At 41.0% G+C, this 23551-nt stretch overlaps 2 protein-coding genes across 8 annotated transcripts in view; one reads left to right on the top strand and one right to left on the bottom strand.

The window, feature by feature from the left end:
- The window catches only part of LOC118735946, a 273819-nt gene that overhangs the window by 18096 nt on the left and 232172 nt on the right, over nucleotides 1–23551 (top strand). The gene's annotated exons all lie outside the window — the stretch shown is intronic.
- The window catches only part of LOC118735941 (WD repeat and FYVE domain-containing protein 3), a 30535-nt gene continuing 11782 nt past the window's right edge, over nucleotides 4799–23551 (bottom strand). For 4 of the 7 annotated variants that reach the window (XM_036465981.1, XM_036465983.1, XM_036465984.1 and 1 more), the window contains exons 2-27: nucleotides 18901–19426; nucleotides 18587–18832; nucleotides 17178–17532; nucleotides 16921–17107; nucleotides 15489–16832; nucleotides 14413–15419; nucleotides 14160–14314; nucleotides 13658–14082; nucleotides 12385–13586; nucleotides 11082–12310; nucleotides 10615–11003; nucleotides 10290–10548; nucleotides 9013–9750; nucleotides 8786–8935; nucleotides 8508–8726; nucleotides 8151–8430; nucleotides 7944–8074; nucleotides 7773–7876; nucleotides 7413–7713; nucleotides 6701–7312; nucleotides 6454–6631; nucleotides 6160–6384; nucleotides 5999–6103; nucleotides 5389–5523; nucleotides 5202–5316; nucleotides 4933–5098 (exon numbers count right to left, since the gene is read on the bottom strand). In XM_036465981.1, coding sequence (XP_036321874.1) covers nucleotides 4933–5098; nucleotides 5202–5316; nucleotides 5389–5523; nucleotides 5999–6103; nucleotides 6160–6384; nucleotides 6454–6631; nucleotides 6701–7312; nucleotides 7413–7713; nucleotides 7773–7876; nucleotides 7944–8074; nucleotides 8151–8430; nucleotides 8508–8726; nucleotides 8786–8935; nucleotides 9013–9750; nucleotides 10290–10548; nucleotides 10615–11003; nucleotides 11082–12310; nucleotides 12385–13586; nucleotides 13658–14082; nucleotides 14160–14314; nucleotides 14413–15419; nucleotides 15489–16832; nucleotides 16921–17107; nucleotides 17178–17532; nucleotides 18587–18832; nucleotides 18901–19173 — 10530 coding nt within the window. In that variant the 5' untranslated portion in view covers nucleotides 19174–19426. The other 3 variants (XM_036465987.1, XM_036465986.1, XM_036465988.1) reach the window with 3 other exon arrangements.

Here is a 23551-nt window from a genome sequence, read left to right as displayed (position 1 = left end):
CAAAAGTTTCTTGAAGTAGGCCATACCCAAATAGAAGCTGATTGTATCCATTCCGCTATCGAACGAGCACTTAAGAAAAGAGATATCCAGGTTCCTGCAGAATACACTGAAGTATGTAGATCAGCTAGAAAAAAATCCAAAACCATATGACGTAACTTATCTTAGTTACACGTTCTTTAAAAGCTTTAACACAGTTCAATTCTTTAATAGCATTCGTCCCGGTCGCGGCAAAGATGCTGCTAAAGTAACTTATATACGAGCCCTACGGTATACACCAAGTGGCGATGTACATTTCAAACTAAGATTCTCCAACGAATGGGAAGTAATACCGCAAAGAAAATCCCCAGTAGCTGTTTCCTTGCCGTTTTCTCACCTTCCGAATTTATACAAGAGTAGGCGTACGATTGCTCGCAGAAAGTATGAGATCTCCAGTATCAGAATCAGCTGTTCGCGTGACGTCATTTTAGCAAACTGTTTGTATGTATGCAGAGATGTTTATATGTGCGACCTCCATGGTTTGACAGTTAACACTCTTTCTCTCCTCTATCTCCAATTACTCTTTCCTATTCGTTGCTACCTTGACGTCATCACCCGCAGGAATGCGCAATCATGTATTCTATCATTCTTGTATAGTTACTAATATATGTTTTATAAACTGCCTGTTTTTGATGCAATAAACGGAAGAATAAATCTGTTGTATTTTTTTATATATATATAATTGTGTTTATCTATGGAATACTCAATTAATTAACATTTAAATTGAGCTCGTAGTCACAAAAAATAAAATAGAAACAATTTTATTCATACAAAAAACCGTCTAAATCCACTTCAATTTTGAAAATACAAAAACTAAAACCTGCTAAGTTAGAAATTCGCCAAAAAAACCACAAAAACGTAATTTTTTTCATTCGTTCTGGATTAGGGCCATAGAACGTCGCGCGATTAACAAACTATATGTAGGATTTGCCCCTTAGACTAAGAGTCAAAGATATATTTAGTTTTTTGCCTCTACAGTAAAATATGTTTTTTGGTCGTTAGCAGGTTTGCACTCTAAGGCGACGATATATTTCTTTGGTTTATTTAATGTTTAATATTTTTTTATAAAAGTCCAGCTCGTTATGCAGCAAACATCTTATAAATCCACATTTCAAACTTTGTATAAAAATTATGAAAATTCAAAAAAAAATTACCGAAATTACAAAGCTTTTATAGAGGTTATTTTTATAGATTTATAGCTACAAAATATCGCTGACTTTTAATATTATTTTTTGTTTGCGACTATGTCTCGCATACAAAGTATGTTCAACTTAACTTTTTTATATGGAAGAGAACGCCTAGCACCGGCAGCAAAAAAGAAATCCAAAAATCAACGGTATTTTGTAGCCTGCATACCAAATAGTTGTTTAAAAATTCTGTATAAAATGTGTGAAATTTTGGTTAAAATTTGTTGAATTTTTATGGCTTTGGTATAAAGTTTGAAATGAGGATTTATGTGGTGTTGGTTGTAGCTAGGTTTTTATAAAAAAATATTATACATTAAATAAACCAAAGAAATATACATAGATACATATATCGAGCGAGCCCTAACTGCCAAAAAGGTATGAGCGACATTTTTCTCCCAAATTTTTTTTTATTGATGCAGAAATGTTCGTTGAGCATCTGGATGCATTTCTGCATCAAAAATAAAATTTTGAAAAAAAAATGTCACTTACATACATCTTTTTGGCGGTTAGGGCTCGATATTCGGCCACATTATATGCAGTGGTAACTTTTATCTGAACAATACTGTAGATAGGTTTATATTTGTGTATGTAAGGACGTGTAGATACTACGTGTACATGTAAGTGCTTGTTGTATAGTTCCATTTTTTCACTTAAATTTCGCGGCTATTTATTTTATCTTTCGCCTGCATATTTTTCAATTTCAATTGTTTTCCTAACCGCACATACATACATACATATTTATCTCTAATTTATATTTTGTGTTTTACTAATAATTTTTTACCTTATTATTTGTCAACTTGCACAAAATTTACATACAATTTTCACATTTTGGTCATCGACTATTTTTACTTACCTACTTCGATTTTTCTATTTGTCACTTTGCCGCTAAATTTTAGCCGCCTTGCTAACTCAAAGCATTTCAGTTGTTTATCTTTGCTCAAATTCAATACTAGTAGAATAATATGCCGCTTTATTTATGCACATACACACAAATTTTGAACAAACTTTCGATTCTGTATTTTTATACGACTTTTCTATTCATATTTTTTCTTTTTCTTTTTACTTTCGCATATTCACTGCTCTTATTTTAGAACAACAATTATGTAAACTTTCTTTAATGTTTTTTTTTTTTTATTTTGGTTTACTCTGTTTCTAAGTTGTTTGGTTTTACTTTTACGATTAATTATTTTGGAAAATGTAAATAAAAAATACAAATAACATCGAACTTAATTAAGCAAGATTTCAAACAGATCTAGAATTTCATTAAAAGCCAATGAGAGCTCCGAGATTTCTTAGCCATTCCTCCACCTAGCCAGAACTGATTTCAAAAGCATTTGGGCATTTCCATTGCACCGTTCGGCGAATGCCTCTCCTAGCACCAACTACCCATCAAACTGCTATCGTGTACATACATATGTACATAAAATCCATATAACGCAATGAATGCTCTCTCCAGTGCGTTAGACTCGCACCACATAGCCCAACTTCGTTCTGGCTACTGCAGCAGGTTAAACGTTTACTTGAACAGGTTAAATACAGAAGTGCCCAACGAGTGCGCGGCATGCGCAGAGTCACCCCAACAACAACAACGCATCTCTTCATATGCCCCTTAAACCCAACCCAGCTAACACCCCTGTCCCTAGGGACGAACCCAGTTGGAGTTGCACGCTTCCTGGGTATCCCCTTAGTTGAGCTTGACGACAACGATTGAGGCACTAGAAGATCTAGGCAGCGCTGGGTAGCCGCTACAACAACAGCCCGGCCAAGTAGAGTTGACAATCCTAACATTTTTTAACCTCAAAGGCCGATTGTTTTGATGCATTCAAGTTCGGACTGTTGGGATTCTTGAACTAAAATCTATTGGAATTAATTATTTTCGTTTACTGGAATACTTTTTTTTTTTTGATTGTGTAATGTCTATGACTTTGAAAAGTTAACGCTTTTTTGAGTGATCCTTATATCTAAATCCATATATTCCTTAACAAGGCAGAAGATTTGGCATTTTTTTAGTCCAATTTTTACAAACAAGGCTTAAAGTATTGAAAATAAGCGATAATATCGAAAAGTATGCCCTTTTTAATTTTCTTCCATAAAATTCTACTCGTCATACATTTTATTTTATACCACGAAAAATATTCGGAGGTGGAATATTAATAATTTTGCTCAAAAAAATAATATATATGTTTTTTTATTTTCTTTACCCAATTTGTCACATAAAAAAAAGTAAGAATCTTCATTTTGACCAGCCGATTCCTCTGTATACCATGCAACGTCAAATTGTCTACTAACCATTTTTTGTTTTTAATTCAATGAAAGAACATGTTCACTCAACAATAGAAACACAGCATAAGTATGTATGTTTTCCAACTAAATTTTCTAATATATTTGACAATTTTTATGGTACAAGCATAGAGACATTTCGCCATTTTCAGCGAATTTTTCTAAATACAACAAATATTTTTTTCGGTTAAATTTTTTAATACTTTTTGCATGCGACTGTTCTGTTTTTGTAGATTTCCCATATCCGTCTGCAATTTACATTTGCTATATTTTCACAAATTTTTATTCTTACAATTTTTGTAATGCATAAACACAAATTTTAAGCTAAAAGTTTGCATGGATTTCTATATCTAATTACATGTCTTTTTGTTGCTCAGGATCTTTTTTTTTTTGTTTCCAAAATGCTATCTCATATGCATACGTTTAATAGCAGCAACATGCGCATTACTATTCTCTTTAAAGTTTGCAATATCTTCCTTTATTTTGCTTGTTGAAATAGATATGCTAAATTGCTAATCTTTTTTTTCTATTTCTATACGCAAATATTTACGTAGGCCACGCAACCACAAGTGAAATGATAGAGGAAAAAGCTTTAGATTCACTACCGCTACAATAAATTTACAAGTACACTGCAATAAATTACAATACATATTTATTTAAAGTTAACATTGTTTTTTTTTTTTTGCATTGGAGTTGTTTTTTGTATATTTTGTATTTATAGCTGCAACTCAATATTTTTGTCATAATCGCTGCTTTGTGTTGCATTCTTCTTTCTTTTTATTAGATTAAAGCAAGCGCATTGTTTTCTTTATATTATTCTTTTTTTTTTAGTGGTTTTTAGACACATTTCGTTTGCTATTTGCTTAAGCTTTTTCGTTTATGTTTTTAATTATTATTATTATTATTTTTTTTTATTTAATAATAATCGATAGTTTATTTTTAAAATATATAATTTTTCAATAGTTCTCCGTAATAAATAAATAGAAAATATAAAAAGTTTGTTTTACAATAGAAGTAGTGGGGGTATATTGAGTGAGGATTATCTTTTGTGTAATCCTTTTTTTCTACCATCTAAGTGATTTACATTGGCATTTCGATAGCTTTGGAAAAATAATTAAAAATATAAATAGCATTATAAAACAGCCTTCTTTTCTTTGATGGTGACACAGAATAATATCGTCATCGTATGAGTTTTCAAATACATATAGAAAATTGCTTAAAATATATAAATATGCATAAAAAGTAATATGGTTCTAGATATATACAAATTTAAAAATCTTTAACAAAATCGAGTACACTCAAAAAATATACACATTTTGCGCCTATTGCGCTTCGGAGTACAAAAAAAAAAAAAAACAAAGAATCGAGTCAATTACTGTTTGTCTTTGCTAAAACGTGTTGCATCGTGTTTTCTTTGTCGCTCATGCGCTTAATTATCCACTGAGTTGGCGCGTAATTGACTATAACAGGCCTGACACACACGCACCGGCTTGAGTATGCGCAAGCGTGAGATTTCCGATTCAAAACGGCTGCATTTATTGCAAAACACCTGACCACAGTTGCGACAGTGATGTTTGCGTTCGTAGAGATTGAATCTAATCAGTAGAAAAAAGGGAATTTTTTAAGTTAAGAAAATCATTTTCACAAGTCATACTTGAGTTTATATTAACAACAATTCCGTCTTCAAATTATACTCACTTCACATGACATTTCACGCACTGGTCGGTGACTTCATCTTTCAGCCAATGATCGGCTACACCTCGTCCCGGTTGCTCGGTTACGCTCCAGGAGAATATACGGCCACGTGCATCACCTGTGGAAAATGAAATTTTTTTCTGTTTTAATATCTGATTTTCTAACAAAAATCTTCATTAATTCTACTTACCAACATACAAGATTTTATGATCTTTTGAAACAGTTAGCGCGGTTATGCTGGCCGGTTCCGCATTGTCCTTACGATCGTATGCGGTGTGCATGGTGAGCTTGGAACGGAACATTAATTGACGTTGCCATTTGAAGCCTGTTAAAAAAAGGGGGAAATTTATTGGGAGGTCAGACATTTTTTTTTTTTAAGATTAGCTTATTATTTAAAAAAAGATCATAAGGGGATATTTTAAATGCATTAATATTCTTCTTCTTATTTGGCCCTGTAACCGCTTAAGCGATTTTGGCCAATTCCTAAATATTAGCTCTATTAAAGTGTTATGCGATGTGATCCATATGATGTTATGTGATTTGTTTTCTTATGGGCAACATAGACGGTACGTCTGACTCGCAAGTCAACTGTGTAGGTGTTGACTCGCCTTTCGACTACACACAGTTGAGTCATTCAGAGTCATGTAGGTGTAGCTAACACATATCGACACCTGATTCCAGTTCGAAAACGCCCTTTTGACGATGTGAGGATATGAATGCGATTTTCTTATTTAAAACGACTTATTTTTCATTTAATTTCATTTGAGTAGCTTTTTTGAAGCTGCCACAAAACAACTGACCTTTTCTCAGGGACTGCTCACTTTTGTGCTTATCATTGTCCACCATTACGAAACCATCGGTGAGACTGGTGTCTGATTTGCTGGGACGAATAGTGCGCTCTTCCTCTGCAAAAAATTAAGATTTCAAATACAAATTTTTTCTTCATTGTCTTTCTCCATACCTTCAACACATTTGCTGGCTACGCTTTCGCCATCCACTGTTGATGCTTTCATTTCATGCAATGACTTTGCGCCAGACAAAGAACTTTTACGCCTTTCACTTTCTTCTTTGTTCTCCTTGTCCGCGCACTCTTTGGTCTCTACTGTTTCCTTCTCCGAATGTGTGGATTGCTGAGAATGCGCTGAAGCTTCTGATATGCTGCTCTCCGAACCAGATTTGGCGATTGCTATTTGGAAGCAAAGATATTACGTAAGTTAGGTAAAACATGGTTTTCGAAACTACTCTCATTTCTCACCATTTTCATCTTGCAACGATAGACTCTTCATTTGCTTGAGTATGTTCAGTTTGCCGCCTTCTTTCAAGTCGCACGAGTTTTCACGCTCTATGCTAACGGGCCGATCTTGTGAACTCACCTCGGTGGCGCGCTTGAGCTTGCGCTCGATTGGTACTTGCGTGTATTCTAAGGACCACATCTAGAAAAAAAAAAAAGACAAGACACATTTCATTTTCGAAAATTAAACATGCATAACTTGCATACGCACCCTTACTACGCCATCTGTAGAACCAGTGATCACCACATTTTCCTGATCCCATTCACGTATTTGCGAGAAGGAAACACATAATATTTGCTGCATGCGATCGGCGCTACCTACGCACGTATTCACCATCGCCAGCGGATCGCCGTTGATTGACCAAACGTGCAGCCAAGTTGCCGAACATGTCGCGATATCGCCCGTAAGATCATTGATGGCCACGGCGGCAACAACACCCGCATGGCCGCGCAACTGCCGTACGAATGTGAAGCGCGACATGTCCCAAACGATCGCGGTGCCATCGCGCGAGCCCGATATGATTACATTGTATGCAGCGCTTGCTGCCAAGCAAGTGACGGCATCAGTGTGCCCGTGCAAGGAGTTGCGTACGGTGAGACTCTTGCGATTCGCATCGAATTTCCATATCGTCACAACTGAACTAGTGCCGGCAGTCACAATCATTTTGCCATTGGGACAAGCGCAACAGAGTATTTCACCCGAGTTTTGTGCAGCGGCCTCGGAAACAAAGGAAGCACGATCGGAGTCGTACAGACCAATGCGGAGCGAATGATCGGCAAAGCCCCAGGCGATATATTTCGTATAGGAGGGTGGCATCATTACCTGGGCGACAAGAAATTTAACAAATATACAAATATATATGTATGTACATATCAAATGGATGCACAATTACGGAAATATATTTCACGTTCTTCATGCTCACCTTATTCTGCTCGACGGCAAACACAGTCTTATCTGGTTGCAATATCTGACCAACAGGTCCCTTCAGTTCCTTGATTGGCTGGAGGCTCGGTTTAAGATTATTTAAGTTATGGAAGAACAAACGTTCCGATTGTAAAACGGTGGTGTTACCCTGTATTAAAGCGCCCGGATCGATTAGCGCGGAATGCCGTGAATTGGACATTTTCTTAGCAGGATGTGCTTTCTTGAAGAGCTGTTTGGGGATCTGGCCAAAATTGTTGATGAAGCCGATGGTGGCGTTCTTCTTCAGCGGATCGTCGATGCTAAGGACAATATAAAAATCAGTAACCAGCAGATATTTGGATAGAAGAAAGCAACTCACTTGTAAATGTCTACATTGCCTTCGTAAAATAAATGGTGGAAAACATTCACTGCATCCACGGCAGCGGGACCTTGTTGCTTGCACCCAAATATTAAGTCAATCCACTAGAATTGAAGGCGAAAAATTATAAGCAACTGCTAAATTAGAATTAAAATTTCGTTCGGCACTCACCAAATGCAGATTTTGGCTAACATAATCACACTCTAAAGCACTCCGATGAACGCGTATAAATTCACGGGGATCCTGCTTAGCCCAAGGTGGTAGGATGACATGATTCAGCGTATCGCCGTTTTGTTTTGTGCCTGTTTTTTTTTTTTTTTTAAGAGAAATGCAACGCGTTAAGTCAAGTCCACTCCCCCAACTTATTCATCTGCTTACCCAAGTCAAAATTATTGCCGTTGCTCAAAAATTCCGGAAGATAGAAAAATTCCGGTATCAACTCCTTTACATCAGCCATATTGAATTTGGATGCGGATTGCCACGCTTCTCTGATACTATGAAACATGCGATCAGCTAAATCGAAATGGCCGCCTTGCAGACGCAAAAAGTGTTGTGTGAATGGTTCCAAACGCACCAGATACGAGCAAACAATCATGGCAGAGCTGTAGTGCGTGCCATAGTGGTAGGGAGGCGTCTCGCCATGTGGATCATCCCACTCCTATTAAAGAGTGTAAATATTGGGAGCAAGAGAGTTGCAATTTTTTCCACAAAAAAAGAAAAAGAAAATTTCTTTACCTTAAAACGTTTCTGGAATTGCTCTAGGCGCTCCTCTGATTGCGCGCCCATCGGCTTCGAGAAGTCACGGAATGTCTTTGGGTTTGACAAATCTAGCTCTTCCGATTCGTAGTCGGCGACTATCCAGGGGAAGACTGGATATTGCATGAGATCATTATACGAACGGCCAGCCAGCGTATTCAAATGCATTAAGTATTGGAAGTTGGAGATTTCACCGCGCTGTTAATGGGAAAATACTGATAAAAGATCTGAGTACAACGAAAATAGATCTTACGTACCACCCAACGTTGCGTGACTGATGTTTCGCCAATCAAACTGCTAAAAATGCCCGAGGTTTGCTCCACACTTGCTGTTCGCTTCTGGCCTGCCACCGACTGCTGTGCGTTGTCATTGATGGCTGTCGCCTGTGCCATGAAACGTTGATAGACCTAGAAGGGGGGGGGAAAGAGGTCCATGAAGGATTTCAAATGGCATTAACAACCTGCTTCCGCCGTAGTATACCCACCTTATTCCTCACTTTTCTCGGGAAACTCAACAAATAATTGCGTCCATCCTCCGAGAATACCTCCAAGGCTATTGGCTGCAGCAGATAGCGGCGTTTATGCACCTCTCTAATTTCTTCATAGGCGAATTTTGAGCACTGGCGAGCCTTCTGCGTGCGCGTAGGTCCACCCGAATTCGGTATAATCGGCTCATATGCACCTGGTGGCAATGTATCAATGTCGCGTATTTCGCGATTCTTCAGCAGCGTGAAGCCGTCGACAATATAGCAGTGCTCCTTGCCGAAGAGCAGCAGGCCCTCAAAGGTGTCCAAACCCTGAATGCGCGCACAGCGAAACATGAAGGAAATTTTCTCTTGCTCCTCCAACAGACGGAGGAATGTTTCATTATCGGACATCATTGAGGTGTCCTCCTCTTCCTCGTCATCCTCTTGAGCACTTGTATCTATAGACTCCTGTGGATTTTGCAAGCGTGTAACTGCCTCTGTAGGCGAGTGTGGTAGTGCTGGTGGTGGCGTGCTGCTACTACCGCCACCTGATTGTTCGCTTCTGCTCGTCTGCGAGTCAGAGTGCTGAGCGATGTGTGGATGCTTTGTATTATTTGCTTCCAGTGATTGTTGCTGCTGTATGGAGTGTTGTTGTTGAAGCGAATCTGTTTCGCACAGTATGCGCGGCGGTTGCTGACAGTGGATATAATAGATTTTACTATCGAAACTTGTGGCCACTTTGTATTTTAATTGACGCTGTTGAAGCGAATGAAAAATGAGAGAAATTAAGAAAAGATTTAAATATTTAGCATGATTTCGGCATACAAAAGTATGACTTCAAAATCTCGTCACCGAGTAGATCAGGACATAATCTACATGAAATGTATCCGTACAACCCTGATTTAAGATTAAAGTTAAGAAATAAAGATCAAGATCCCAAGTGTTACATTTTTATTGACGATTTTGCAATTGTTATTGTGTAGCAGCATACAAATTCTCCAAAGAGTTTTTGGGGAGTTATGCTGGAGTAGCAGTCCTTGGTCAGATATATGTACATAAATAAATCTGGGTCGTTCCGGTTACGTAGACCCGACTGCCGTGGGAACGACGATTTTTCAATTCAATACCGCTGCTGTAGAAGTACAATTCAATAATAAAATTTTACATAATGGACGAAAGTCTGTAGTTTCTTATTTTATTTTTTTGTAATGCTCCGAACTCCGAGCTATTTGAGCTTATTTTTCTTGATACCGTTTCTTGTCGCTTTCTATAGCACCTGTCTCGATTACACTTACATTATCAGGCAAATCGATCTCCGGTCTGTAAGGGTAGTGCAAATAGAATAACTCATTGCGCATTGTCTTCTTGCGCATTCGATGCGGTCCCTCTGTCGTATCCAAAATCCATTTATCCAACGAAGAACTGCCCTCTGGGCCCCACAAGCCACGTTCACGTGTCAATTCTGTCTCCGACTGTATCCAGTCTTGATAGACGTAGCGCTGCGTGTGTTGTTGCATTTGTATGTATTGCTTGCAGCGCAGCTCCCAAAGGTCCCTTGAGAAAAGAAATATAATTTTAATGTGAAATTACCTTTTAATCACATCTCCTACTCGTACTTACTTGATCAGCTGTACATGTATGCTCGTGCAATCGAAAGCGCTCTCCTTGCTCATTGTTGATTTGATGCGTACGAGCTCATCCTTTTTGACTTTGGTGCGACTCGCGAGTCGCGTCAAACCGCCGGTGACTTTCTGTATTTTCGACTGTATTTGATTGTGTATCTCCCAGGGTATGCGATAGGAAGCCTTACGTTCAGCATCCACATAGTTGAACCACAGCTTGGAGGCTAACTCCATTACCTGCTCGCGCGTGCTCTGCAAATCAGGCGCTTTGGAATTGGGCGGTGGTGGCGTGAGCGATACTTTGAATACTTCTTCAATGGCTGGCTTCTTGCAAACGTACAACTCTTCCCAGACGCGAAAGGCGGCGCCCACAATTAAATTTCGGCCCTGGATGAGCGATGAGAGAAGTGAATGAATTTGTATTTTGTTATTGATTTTATTTTGCCCAATTGTTTGTTGACCTACCTGCAGCTGATTGAGGTCTTCATCCTTTGGCTCCACTGTATCCGTTTGTGGATTAACATGCCAAGTGGTGTTTCTATTCGCCGGTTCTAATATAATTTTCATATCCGACGTCAATTGCAGCAAACAATAAGTCAGGCAGCCGATGAACTCCAACTCGTGATTGCCAGCGCCAAAGATGAGCAAGCGATGGGTTATAATGTTGTGCAAAGCTTCCAGCACACTCATTTGTTCGGCTATTGACTCTGTGGGACGCGATAGCAGGAATAATATCGTGCGATTTAGTGAGTGATGCAGCTGTTCTATGGTCAGCGAAGAGGAGCGCCGCTTGGCTTGCGCAATCAACTTGATGACGAAGTCGAAAATGTCGTGCGGATTTCGCGTCAAGCAGCCCTGCCACATCTTGTCTACCACGCGCGCTGTGAAGTAGAAGACGTTCGGCGCTATGTGCTGTGTGTGGCTTTGTAGCAGCGGCACAATGGAGAGCGCCGCTTGCTCGCCCACTAAAACATCCGCAGCCAGGAGATGCTCCATCAAGGCGGTGATGATTTCCGTCTGATACTCAACTTGCAATGCCACTTCCGCCGCCTCGGGTGATGCATCCAACACCAGATCAATTACGGGCGTGGTCTTACCATGCATATTCAGGCTGAGCGAATCGACAACAATCACGCGCAGGAAATCAATAATGCATTTGCGCACCGGATGTTGTGTCAATCTGTGCGCGGGCGCATTCAAGCCACTGTGTGCGGCGTGCAGCAAAAAACCCCCGCTACCATTATCGGTGGGCGATGAGTTGCCGCTATTCGGCTCGGAATCAATATTCGGCTCCTTCGAAATGGGGAAGAGCACCGCTACCAGTGAGCTAATGACGTCGCCGGACATCATGACGGGCATGAAGTCGGTGACATTCTGATATAAATTGAAGAGCAGTTGAATTATTGTCTCGGGATGGCTGTTGAGCCAGTTGGCGCATTCGGTCGAGTGTACAATCGCGCGGACCATGCCCAGCAGCACGCAAACAGCCTCGGGGCAAACATTCATTTTTGGGAGTGGCGCATTCGAAGAGGGTGGTGTGCCCCATAGGAAGAGACGCACGCGGTCTAAATCGAATTTTGTGTGTTCAGAGGCGAGCACTTTCACTGGTTGGCCCATAATCAGAGCGGTGATGAGGAAATATAGCTCCGGCACGTCCAGATGATGAGTGAGCAACCACTCGAGCGTTTGGAAGCCTATTTAAGAAAGAAGTTAGTAGGTAATCAGATGCGGAAGTAGTAGATAAAAATATCATATTACTGCGCCTCACCTGGTATACTCAGCGCTATAGTGCGCACTTCGCCCGCGATCTGCGTTGGTAGGTGCTGCACGACATTGGCTGTGGTCACAATAACCGAGCCGCCAGTGTTCTGCACGCCCGTATTCAACTGTGGAGCTCCTAATGCCAAAATTTTCTTCTGCGAAACCATTTCGGTGAAGCGCAAGTAGCCGCCATTGTGCGTTGAGTCCCTAAAGCGCACCATGAAATTCTCATTGGCGCAGACCACCACCAAAATACGCACCGCAATAATGACGCTCGTGAAGTGTACATGCGGTTGCATGAAGAGTAGAAGCCAATCCATGCCCAGCGTCTTAGAGATGTCGTCGCAAATTATGTAGTTGACGGTATTGCGTGGCGTGAAGAGCAGCCCATGCAGCAGCGAGAGGCAGCGGTTGCGTAGATAAATGTTTTGAGCCATGGCCTCTTGATCGCTGAAAGCATTTCCATTAACGCCACCCGTGGGTCGCATACTTGGCAGTATGATTGACTTCTCAACCTGATCGGACTTGGGCAACTTGGCAGCGATGTACTGGCCGAAGAGCAACAGGTCGCTGTGGCGCGGCTGACCGCCAAGCAGTGTCTCAATCAGATTAAAGAGTATCTCACGCGTCGAGTGATCTTGTATGTCGATAATGATGTGCAATAGCTTGTTGAGCAGCTGCAGGTTGCCCATGATCTTCACATTCTGCTTCTTTTCATTCGACTCAATAGCCAACTCGAGGAGATGTTCTAGCAGCGAGCGTAGCAGGCCATTTGGCGCATTATGCCAAATTTCTAAGTCACAGAGCAGATCTTGGAAAGCGGTTATATTAGGAATGGCTGACATATCTTGGCCGCTGCTGACGGTGCCGACCAAGCCAAAAGTCAAGTGTAGTATGTGCGAATTGAGTAGATTCTTTTTCTTCTTGAAAAACATGCCCAGTGTTTGATAACAGCGCTTGCGATCCATTTCGCTTTGAGCGGCCCTATTGCTGCGCACCACACAAGTGAGCGCTTTGACACCAGCGTAAAGTGATTCCACATCCTGCGCCATGGCGATGATGCCCAGCAGCACATTGCAACCACCCACCGTGTCGATCATGGCAGAGACGGGGTGTGGACTGAAGACGCGCACGCCCAAGTAGCCGACGACTACGCCGCCGAGTGAGCGGCCAGCGCCCGCCAAGTGGCCAGCAGAATTATGCAGGATTCTGTGGGAGAAATGGAAAGAAGTGAATGCTGTGAAGCTGTATCTGGATTTAGAAAGCATGTACTTGCTTACCTTATGGGCGTGGCATTCTCATGCGAATTCATGCCCAATACTTTGGCTATGGATTTGTTATCGACGCGACTATAAACCTTACGTATTTTTACCAAAGTTAATTGCGAAACCGCTTTTGCATTGAGTCCCAGGAGAAGTCGGTCTTCCGGCACCAAAGGCGGCAGCGGTTCACACTGCTTGCCTAGTTGCGGCGCTTGCAGCGATCCCATGTAGTGTGGCCCCAAGTTATAAATGGTCTGTACAGTTTGCTGCGTGAGCACATCCTCCAACAAATGACAAACGCCTTGCTTCCAACAAAGACGCGAATAACGCCGCCAAATAGGAGGAGTGCCAATGTAGCCATAGACCTGACTGGCAACGGCCAGATTGACGGAACCAGCACCCGGATTTTGGGATATATAATGAAGTTTTTGCGTGTGCATGGGCTGGAGTGAGACAACGGATCAGAAAAGAAATACGAATTTAATGGAAAATTGCAAAATAAAATTAAAAAAACACGTACGGTGCCATCCAAGTACAGTGAAAGGCTGGAGTTCTTTAGTACAGCGCGGTTGAGCACCACAACTAGGTTATGCCATTGGCCCTCATGCAACAAATCGGGACACCAAATGCGTGCACTGCCATCGTCTGAACCTTCAGGCTCCCAATCGCCTAGGCCTCAAGTGAATAGAACAGCAGTGAATAGTTTTATAAGAACACTCAGTAAAATAGTATCGAAGAACCTTAATTTAAAAAATATATATATATTAACTCACTTTTGCTCGGCGTCACCAACGTCTCCTGCGTGGACACCACAATCGCTTTGTCGCGCGCCGATAACAGTATTGATAAGCAAACCAAATTCTCTTCGCGCGGATTGTGTATAGTACGCACCAGCGTCAGCAGCCGTACGCAATGTGGATCCGTCTTTGGATCCGAGAACTTCTCCACACAAAACCAAGTGGAGTACGAGAGTCCTGTTTGGGGTGGAAAAATGCGATCACCAGCGCCAATGCCTCCGATTGTGTTGGCATCGATTGTGCCGCCAGTGGTGGCGGTGGCTTGTGGTGCCAGCGATGGCAAGTACAAGCAGCCAAAGCCCTCTGCAGACATGTCCATCTCCACGAATGGTGGCAAAGTGCTCGAACCATGCGCGCGAAAGTCTCGAGGTGTTGTCATCGAAACAAGCGTCTTGATGCGTGTCAACGGCACTGGGCCACCCATGCGGTACGGTTTGCGCAAGTCGATGTCGGCACAGGAAAGCGGCTCACCGAGTCGCAAGAATTCACGCAACTCTGTGGGCTGCAAAGCCTGCGCGGCCAAGCGCTCCAACACGTACTGCATAGAAACGTGCAGCGGATTGGATTCTTCGGAGAGAGCGTTACGCGCAATTTTCAACAGCTGCTCTGCGAGTCCATAGTCGCACATGATTTGCTGATTGCGCTCGTTGCGCACCAAGGATTTGATGATTTCGCTAAGATAAACTTGCAGATTGAGAGCCAGTACGGCGCTGGTGTCGTGTGAGATGCTTGGCAGCAGCTGGAGCATACAGAGTACAACGCCTGGGTGTACAATGCGTGGCTCTGGTGTGGGCTGCGTAAGGTTCAATTGGTTGGGATGCGCAGGTGGCAGCTCTTTGCTGGGCGAACGCGAATGCGAGTCGCTGAAGAGTGTTATGACGCCCGACAAATTTGGCGTTTCGAAGTTGTCCAAAGCAATGCTGTACAACAGACGATACACAACACATACGTAGGACAACGAACGCGGTATGTCTGCATTGAAGCTGTGAGGAAGAGAAAGTGGAAAACCTAAATAATTGAAACCATTTTTGTCTGGGATCGCAACACCTAACCTGTAGTTTAATATATCGCCCGAGAAAACTTCGTGGAAATACTTTTGCATTGCACTTTCATTCTTGAACTCGCCCTTGAAGTCGCTCAGTTCAGTGGCGCTACCGAAACAGCCCAGCAGTCGCAGCGTATCGCAAAGCGAAGCAGTGCAAATCTCCTGATGAAAAAATTTCGCATTTGCCGGCTCAAAGCGCATCGCGGTGGCCAACGTTTGGCAGACAATCTGCAGCAGCAATATCAAATCATCCTGTGTTATGTTTTGCGCGTCCGGCTCGGCACTAACCAACGGCTCGTCGCACAACTTGCCATCGAGCGAGACGAAAACGCTGGTCAAGTAGACAAAGCCGCCCACTTTACGAAAAACTGTGCGCGTGCGATGCGAGTCCTTCAAGCAGCCCAACAGCATATTGAGTATTTGTATTTTGAACTCCACTTGGTATGGCGGCACCGCATGCATAACGGATAGTATGAAAAGCATATCATCGTCGCCGCCCGCAGACAGTATTAGTTCACGTATGATGCCCAGTGCTTGCGGCCGACAGTGTTTGAACTTCACCAAATCGTGTATGCACTTGGCGCCGCTGCATTCTCGAAACACATTCGCGTTGTTATTATTACCGCTAAGCAGAATGGTGAGCGCCTCGAGCACGTGCTTGCCCAGCGTATCCGTGAGATCCTCGACGTCATCTTCCTCCGGCATAAGTACCACACTCTCATCGCATTTGGTTATCTTGCGCACATGGTCCGCATAGCGATTCAAGCAGGTGACAAACACCTCGAGTATGCCCACCTCGAGATATACTTCCTTGAACACGACATTGTGACGTAGAATATTGAGTAGCGTTTTCAGGCAGAGGATGCTACAGCTGGTCGAGTGATTGTTCTTCAGCAGCAGTGAGAGGCTTATCAGCTCTTTGCACGGCACAAAATTCAGCTGAAATACAATGAACTCGAGTAGATCGAAAAATTTCTCCTGTATCTGTGGGCCCTTCAGATGTATGCGCTCTGTAAATTGACTAAGCGTATTCTCCGAATCGAGTATGAAGTAGTTGGCATTCTCCGAGTGATATACGCGCGATATGGCGTCGAGTATGGTGCAGCAAAGTGCCGGTGAAGTGGACTTCAGGAAGACGGTTTGCAGCACTTGGAATGCGTAGATATTGCGAACGCAAGTTTCACGCGAGCTAGCCTGTGGTATTTGAAAGTTTTGCATCTTGAAGAGCGTGTTTTGCACCTGCGGCGGGCGCAGCTCATTGAAGCCACACATGCAAAGCGAGGAGATCATCAATACGAGATTGCGTATGGCGGCCTGTACTTCAATGGAATGCGTCCGGCTGGTGTCGAATCTTAAAGATAGAGATAAGGAAAGATGATAAAGGGTACTGGACCGGAAAATCATTTATCCCATCCTTTTCGCGATGCTTTTCAACTTACTTGAGCAAAAAATCGGTGAGGAAGAGATATCCCTGAGACGCTTTGAAATCATCGAGCAAAATTTGTGACACTTGACTAGAATCCTTCAGGAAGCAAAAAACGGTAACAAACATTTCGACGATTTCCAACGGATTTCCAAAGCTCAACCGTTGCATATTATCCACGCATAAAGCCATGCAGCCCTTGGCTAAAAAGCAGAAAACAAACGATAGCTTTAAAATAAGGAAATACCACAAACAACACCAAAAACGCCTTACAATGTATATAACTAACAACGGCGTCGCTAAGTCCATGCCGCGAGATGGTCGTCAATATTTCTGCTGCATTTTTGCGCCACACAATGTTGTGCGTTGGGCAGGGTGAGGTAATGGCCGAGAAGAGCAGTGTGAGGTCGTCCATGCGCGCCAGCTCCTCAGCCGGATACGGATATGAGCAAAGCTTAACTAACAGCTGTACGAAGACTTTCTGCAACAGTGTGCGACGCTCGAAGGCATTGAAATCGCTAGCTGACTCGCCAACGCCCGGCGCTGGATCGTCCTCCACCACTGGTAGGTCAAAGAATAAATACAGGCATTTGACGAGCGTGGATGGCACTGCGGCTGCTGTCATCACCTGTGAAGTAGAGGAGGAAAAAAGTAAATAAACATTTATTTAATTGAAGAAAATTTCCAAAACACTTGTCTATAATTGCCCTACTCAACGCCACATGCAGGAAATTTGGTGCTTCTTCAAGCTACTCGAAGTGCTGCTGGGCATTGGCTGCCTTACATTTCACGTGCTGGGCTTCGTTCAAACCGACCCGCTGCCGCACAATCTCTTCTATTGCGGCACCTTCGCCAGCTTTACGGTGTACTCATTGCTCGGCATTCTCAATATTTGCTGCGGCCGCGCTCGCAATGAGATAATGGAAGCCATCCCCACAACATTGGGCGCGCTGGCACACTTCGGGGCATCACTGTTGTCCATGTATCATGCAGAGAATGATTTTCAATTGCTGTTTCTCTCTGACTTTGAGGAGCCACGGCACCCCTTCTTTTTCTATTGCAAGGCGCAAAGTATCGCCGCACTGGCAACTGGCGGCATGTACATGTTGCATGCAACATTCGCCTTTGATGCGCTGTTCATTCGCCCGGAGCCGCAGCGGCCCGAGGAGGGCATGGAAGATGTCGAAATTGAGGAGGAAATAGAAATGGTGCCGCGTCATCGGCGACCAATAGAAATGTTTGTGCTTGGCAGATTAGTGCATACGAAACTGATGAGCTTCAAGTGGTTCCAGATGATAGCTGAGAAGCCGTGAGGTAAAGGAAAGTCAACGTAATTCGGGTTGCTTTGGTTTCAAACCTATATCAGACTGCTGTGACGTATGTGCAATGGGAATACATTCAGTAGTCAATAAATTTAGCCTACAGAATTGAATCATCTATTCAAGCAGCTACTTCTAAATTGAGATTATATTTGATCGAAACTTTTGAGATGACTCGGTTTCAATTGAGCTGAACTATTGCGGAAACATCCACGTTACTCTGGCAATAACTTCATAATTTTTTGTATAATCGATGGGATCGCTGGTTTTGCTTTCTTCATCCGTCTAATTGACTTCGGACAGCCTGCCAGCCAATTAAACCTTTTTGCTACCAGAAAATTATGTTTGTATGTATATAGGTACCTGTATCAACGACACATCTCCGTTGGCCAATAAATTCAAAGTAGACAGCAGCATCCAGCCGCTGCTGGTCTCCTCGGTTGTTTCGATCTCCAAAAACTTGACAATCGCTATTGACGCCGCCTCTGTGCTCTGATTGGAGGCTCGTTTCCGTATCTCGCTGACCATCAGCCGCGATACTTGCTGACAAAACGCTACCACATCCCAGAACTTTTCGCTCATATCCGCTGCCGGGCAAGTGCTGAAAACCTGCAAACACCACAAGCAACAGAGAAATTACTTGCTATAAATAATGCAGTGAGTTAACCGCACAATACCTTGCAAAATAACGGCAACATTTGATACAATTTCATATCCCTTTCATGCTCGCTGAGCGCTTCCTTGGGGTGTGTGTACTCGTTGAAGAGTTGTTTCAGCGTATGCAGACTGATTTGTATGCGCGCATCTGCGGCAGCGTTGGTCTCCTCACCAACACGCGCCCCACTTGCGGCGCCCGCCGGCGACAAATTGCCATTGGCTGTGGCACCTGCTCCAGCGGTGGGTGAACCTGTGGCGTTGGTATTGCCACGCAGCTTACGCATCACATTCATGTTTGCCGCTTAGCAGTAAGGGGATGTATTACTCCTCCGAGTTGATTGCGTTTCGATGAGCGGCTTGGTTTGGTGTTTTTCTGTGGCTTCAACTCCGTATGCGGAGCAACCGCAGCCACCAACCGCTAACACCACAGCGCCTTTGTGGGCGACTGTGTGCGTGTGGCCCTTTGGGACTTCAACAATGAAACCTTTAGGTAGAGACTGCAGTTATCGATTCGATGGATTACGCTTTTCAGATACAGCGTGAAATCTGAAAAAGAGAGTGGAAAAATTAGGATTTTGTTAGTGAATATGAAGTTATCGAGTGAAGAACGATATATTTATCGATATCGTTATCGGTGTTTTTATCTAAATTGTTAACCATGGATATATCTAACCCCACTTTCAGCGATATTATCGATAGAATTTTCTATAATGCTATCGAATTGTTAATCGATAACGTTGTGGGTGTATTTATATAAATCGTTATGCCTGGGCTATAATGGAAGTAACGGAACGGAGTGAACTGTCACTTAATTGTCTATTGTATGGGAAATAAATGAAAATGGTTAGAATGCACGTAACGTAACGTAAGACGGAACAATCTAAAATCAATAGATCCTTACGAATTCGTCACGATTTGTTACGATTCGCCCCGTCCATTATAACCAAGGCATTAAGCATGGATGTACATAACCCCACTTTCAGCGATATTATCGATAAACTTTTCTATAATGTTATCGAAATACATCGATGAATGTGGTAATTGATATTGTTATCCACACTTTTATCTATGTCGATGTATCTTTAATAGGTGTAATCCCGTATTCCTCGGACTCGGACTAGTAAAACTGTCAAAAAATAAAAATTCGCTCAGAGCGGGAGAGTAACATTGAAAAGTACGGGATCGCTTTCTAGTAAAAAATGGTAACTTCTGTCAACTTCAACATAACCTCCAAATTTTGGTTGTAAATTTTTGCTTATTTTGTATGTAAACACACTCAGCTCACACATGTAAATAACCAAAAATACTTTCAAATTCATTAGAATCCATTTAAACAAGTAATTAAATACTTTTCAACATGAATTAGCAGAGTGCACTTTTCTTTTGTTTACAATTTGGTTGCAAAACACACTACACTACAGCTGATCGTTTGACACATTTACCAGAATTTACCAGCAAAAAATTCTCGGACTAAAACTGGTAACTTCTGACAGAGAGAGAACCGTATTTACTCTCTTTTTTGTCCTCTCAATAGTCAGAGAACCGAGTACGGGATCGATTTCCAGTAAAATCTGACTGATTCTGACTATTTCTGACTAGTCCGGACTCCTAAGGGATCGCAACTAATATAATTTTTGATATTATGTATTTATCGATATGAGAACATTATATTCACTTTTTCAGCCCCAAGAAAGATTTATAATTTACTAGTGACTACTTTGTTACTAGTTTCACATACAAATATAGTATTACTTACACTTTGTGTCGCCCTAATGTGCTTTGTCCGGACTTTTCGTTCGAATTGCTGTCTTTTCAGGACTTAATACCCAAAGGATTTGACCAAAATATTAAAACAAATTGGTGGGGGAAAATATACATGAAAATGTAGCTGTGACCCATACATACATATGTATGTACATGTAACCCTCACCGGTTGTCTGCCACTATTTTATTATCAGATATAAAATCGAAAGGGAGAAGAGAGAAACACATTTGATACCCTTGTGGCAAACCGCAATGCAAAAAAAAAAACACTAACATATGCTCATACATACGTACCACAAAATTTGAGTGAGCGCTAAGAGTTCATGGAATGTGATATTGATTTCATAGTAATGAAGCATGAGCGCAAAAATTGTGGGGTGAGGGAAAGTTTCTGTTTTAAGTGTTGCAAAAACAATTTTATCAAAAAATACTTAGTACCAGAATTGGTAATCAGAATCGCTGAAATTAATGAGATGCCGAATTACATACCAAAAAAAAAAAATTCGTTTATTTCTGGTTGACAAATAGAGGGCCTTGACACAGAATTTAGGAGCTGTGATGGAAACCAAACTGTGAATTTGCGTTGCACTCATTAAGTTTTGATGTAGGGCACTTGGTTCTCTTTTTTTTTTAATAAAAAAATCTTTTTCTAGCTTCGTTATCGATAAATTTATGAAGAAATATATTTTAAAATAGCGTTATCGACATTATAATCGATAATTTTATTAATGTACTTATCGAAAAAATTTTCGATATTTCTAGGAAATAGGTACTGTTACTCTTTTAAATATATCTGCTGGCGTTTTTCAATTTCATTAAAAATTTCGGTATCGATATATTTATCGATATTGTGTTTCGTATATTTTTTGATATCTTCTTATCATCGATATCGTTATCGTTAAAATAGATGTACTAATATACTTTTCATGGGCATTATTATCGAAATTATGAGTATACATATATACAAACGCCTACTGATATCGTTCCCAACATACATACAGTTGTCCACAAAATAATAGGAGTGCGATATTTTGACCAGTTTTGGCTATTTGTCTTTTGTTTATTTAATGTTTATTATTTTTTTATAAAAGCCTAGCTGGCCATACAACAAACACCATATAAATTCAGATTTTAAACTTTGTATAAAAATTAAAAAAATTTTGCAATTTTTCACCCAAATTTCAAACTTTTTAATCAGAATCTTTAGAAAAAATTCTGGTATGCAGTTTTGTAGCACATTCAATTCTAGTCTGAAGAAGTGCAAGTTTCAAGCGGCTAAAAAATTCCGTTGATTTTTGGCAATTTTTTTGCTGGCAGTGTCCTCCATATAAAAGAAAATTGTCGACATACTTTGTATGGAAAAAACCTGAAACACCTTTAACCAAAAAAATTCTCAAAAATCAACGGAATTTTTTAGCCGCTTGAAACTTGCACTTCCTCAGACTAGAATTGAATGTGCTACAAAACTGCATACCAGAATTTTTTCTAAAGATTCTGATTAAAAAGTTTGAAATTTGGGTGAAAAATTGCACAATTTTTATAATTTTTATACAAAGTTTAAAGTCTGAATTTATATGGTGTTTGTTGTATAGCCAGCTCGGCTTTTATAAAAAAATAATAAACATTAAATAAACAAAAGACAAATAGCCAAAACTGGTCAAAATATCGCACTCCTATTATTTTGTGGACAACTGTATGTATCGATTTATTGACCTAAATACTAGCTTTTTGCATACATATCGGTGGTTCTGTGCAATCACGACACAATTCAAAATTCAAAAAATAAAAACTGTTACTACTGTTAAGTGGCTCATGTTTCTAATCCTTCTTGAATCCACGTCTAATCTTTAAAACTTAACATCAATATGTGGCTTGCCAACGAAGGTACCAATTCTTTATACTGGAGTTTAATAGAAGAGATAAATAATCGCTCATTTACTTCCTAAATAATCGCTCTGCACAACTTCATATCGGCTAATGGCCTCAAATTGTTAATTTGCAAACCGCATCTCCTTAAAATGTGACTCACCTACTATGGCGTATGTACTTACATACATATGTACATACATACATACATTTGTGGTGGCTTTTTATGCTACTCGCGTGCCTGTGACGTGAGCAAGAAAATTGATTTATGCCAAGTCAAGCAATGGCTACAGCAACATGTAAAAGTACCAATATAAGACCAGAAATGCATATATGGTATGTATGTACATTAGGGTGGCCCAAAAATGCATGCGGGAAAAAGTAAAGTCGGAATTATTTTTCTCTCACTCCCTAAGATTGTCCTAAACCGAAAAAAATATATCTACCCTTATTTTTTATTTCGAAATCAAAAAATATTTAGAGGTCGCTCAAAGCGCTCAAAGTTGTCCATGTATTTTATATGGGGGAAAAACCTCTTTTTGTAGAAATGTTATGGAATTCTTAAAAATCAATATTTTTCATTCGGAAAACTCTGTATCTCTTCGGGAGTTTCCCCATAGTAGTGCCCAACTGTTTATTTAAAAATTTTTTCATAGTAACTATATCTTATAGGTCCGCCAAAAACACGAGAAAATGCAAGATAATCAGAATTTTCCGATCGAAAAATTTTGGTTTTCAATAACTCTAGACCATTTCTACGAAAATTGGTTTTTTTTTTACCATATAAAATACATGGAAAACTTTGAGCGACCTTTAAATATTTTTTGATTTCAAAATAAAAAGTTGGTGTATATTTTTTCGATATAGAACAATCCTATGGGGTGAGAGCTTAAAAATTCCGACCTTACTTTTTTTTTTGGACCACCCTAGTGTGCATATGTAAGTATGTGTATAATATACGTTCCCATATACTTAATTATACTAAATGGATACCTGAGTGGAAAAAATTGCCGCCGGAGTAACTTAGTTAAGTCTAAACTA

Source organism: Rhagoletis pomonella, unplaced genomic scaffold (assembly GCF_013731165.1).
Source record: "Rhagoletis pomonella isolate Grant_MI unplaced genomic scaffold, Rhpom_1.0 Rhpom_scaffold_00003, whole genome shotgun sequence".
NCBI classification, from domain to species: Eukaryota; Metazoa; Arthropoda; class Insecta; order Diptera; family Tephritidae; genus Rhagoletis; species Rhagoletis pomonella.
The sequence above is the reverse complement of the archived record's forward strand: the minus strand, read 5'-3'. Positions and strand labels throughout refer to the sequence as shown.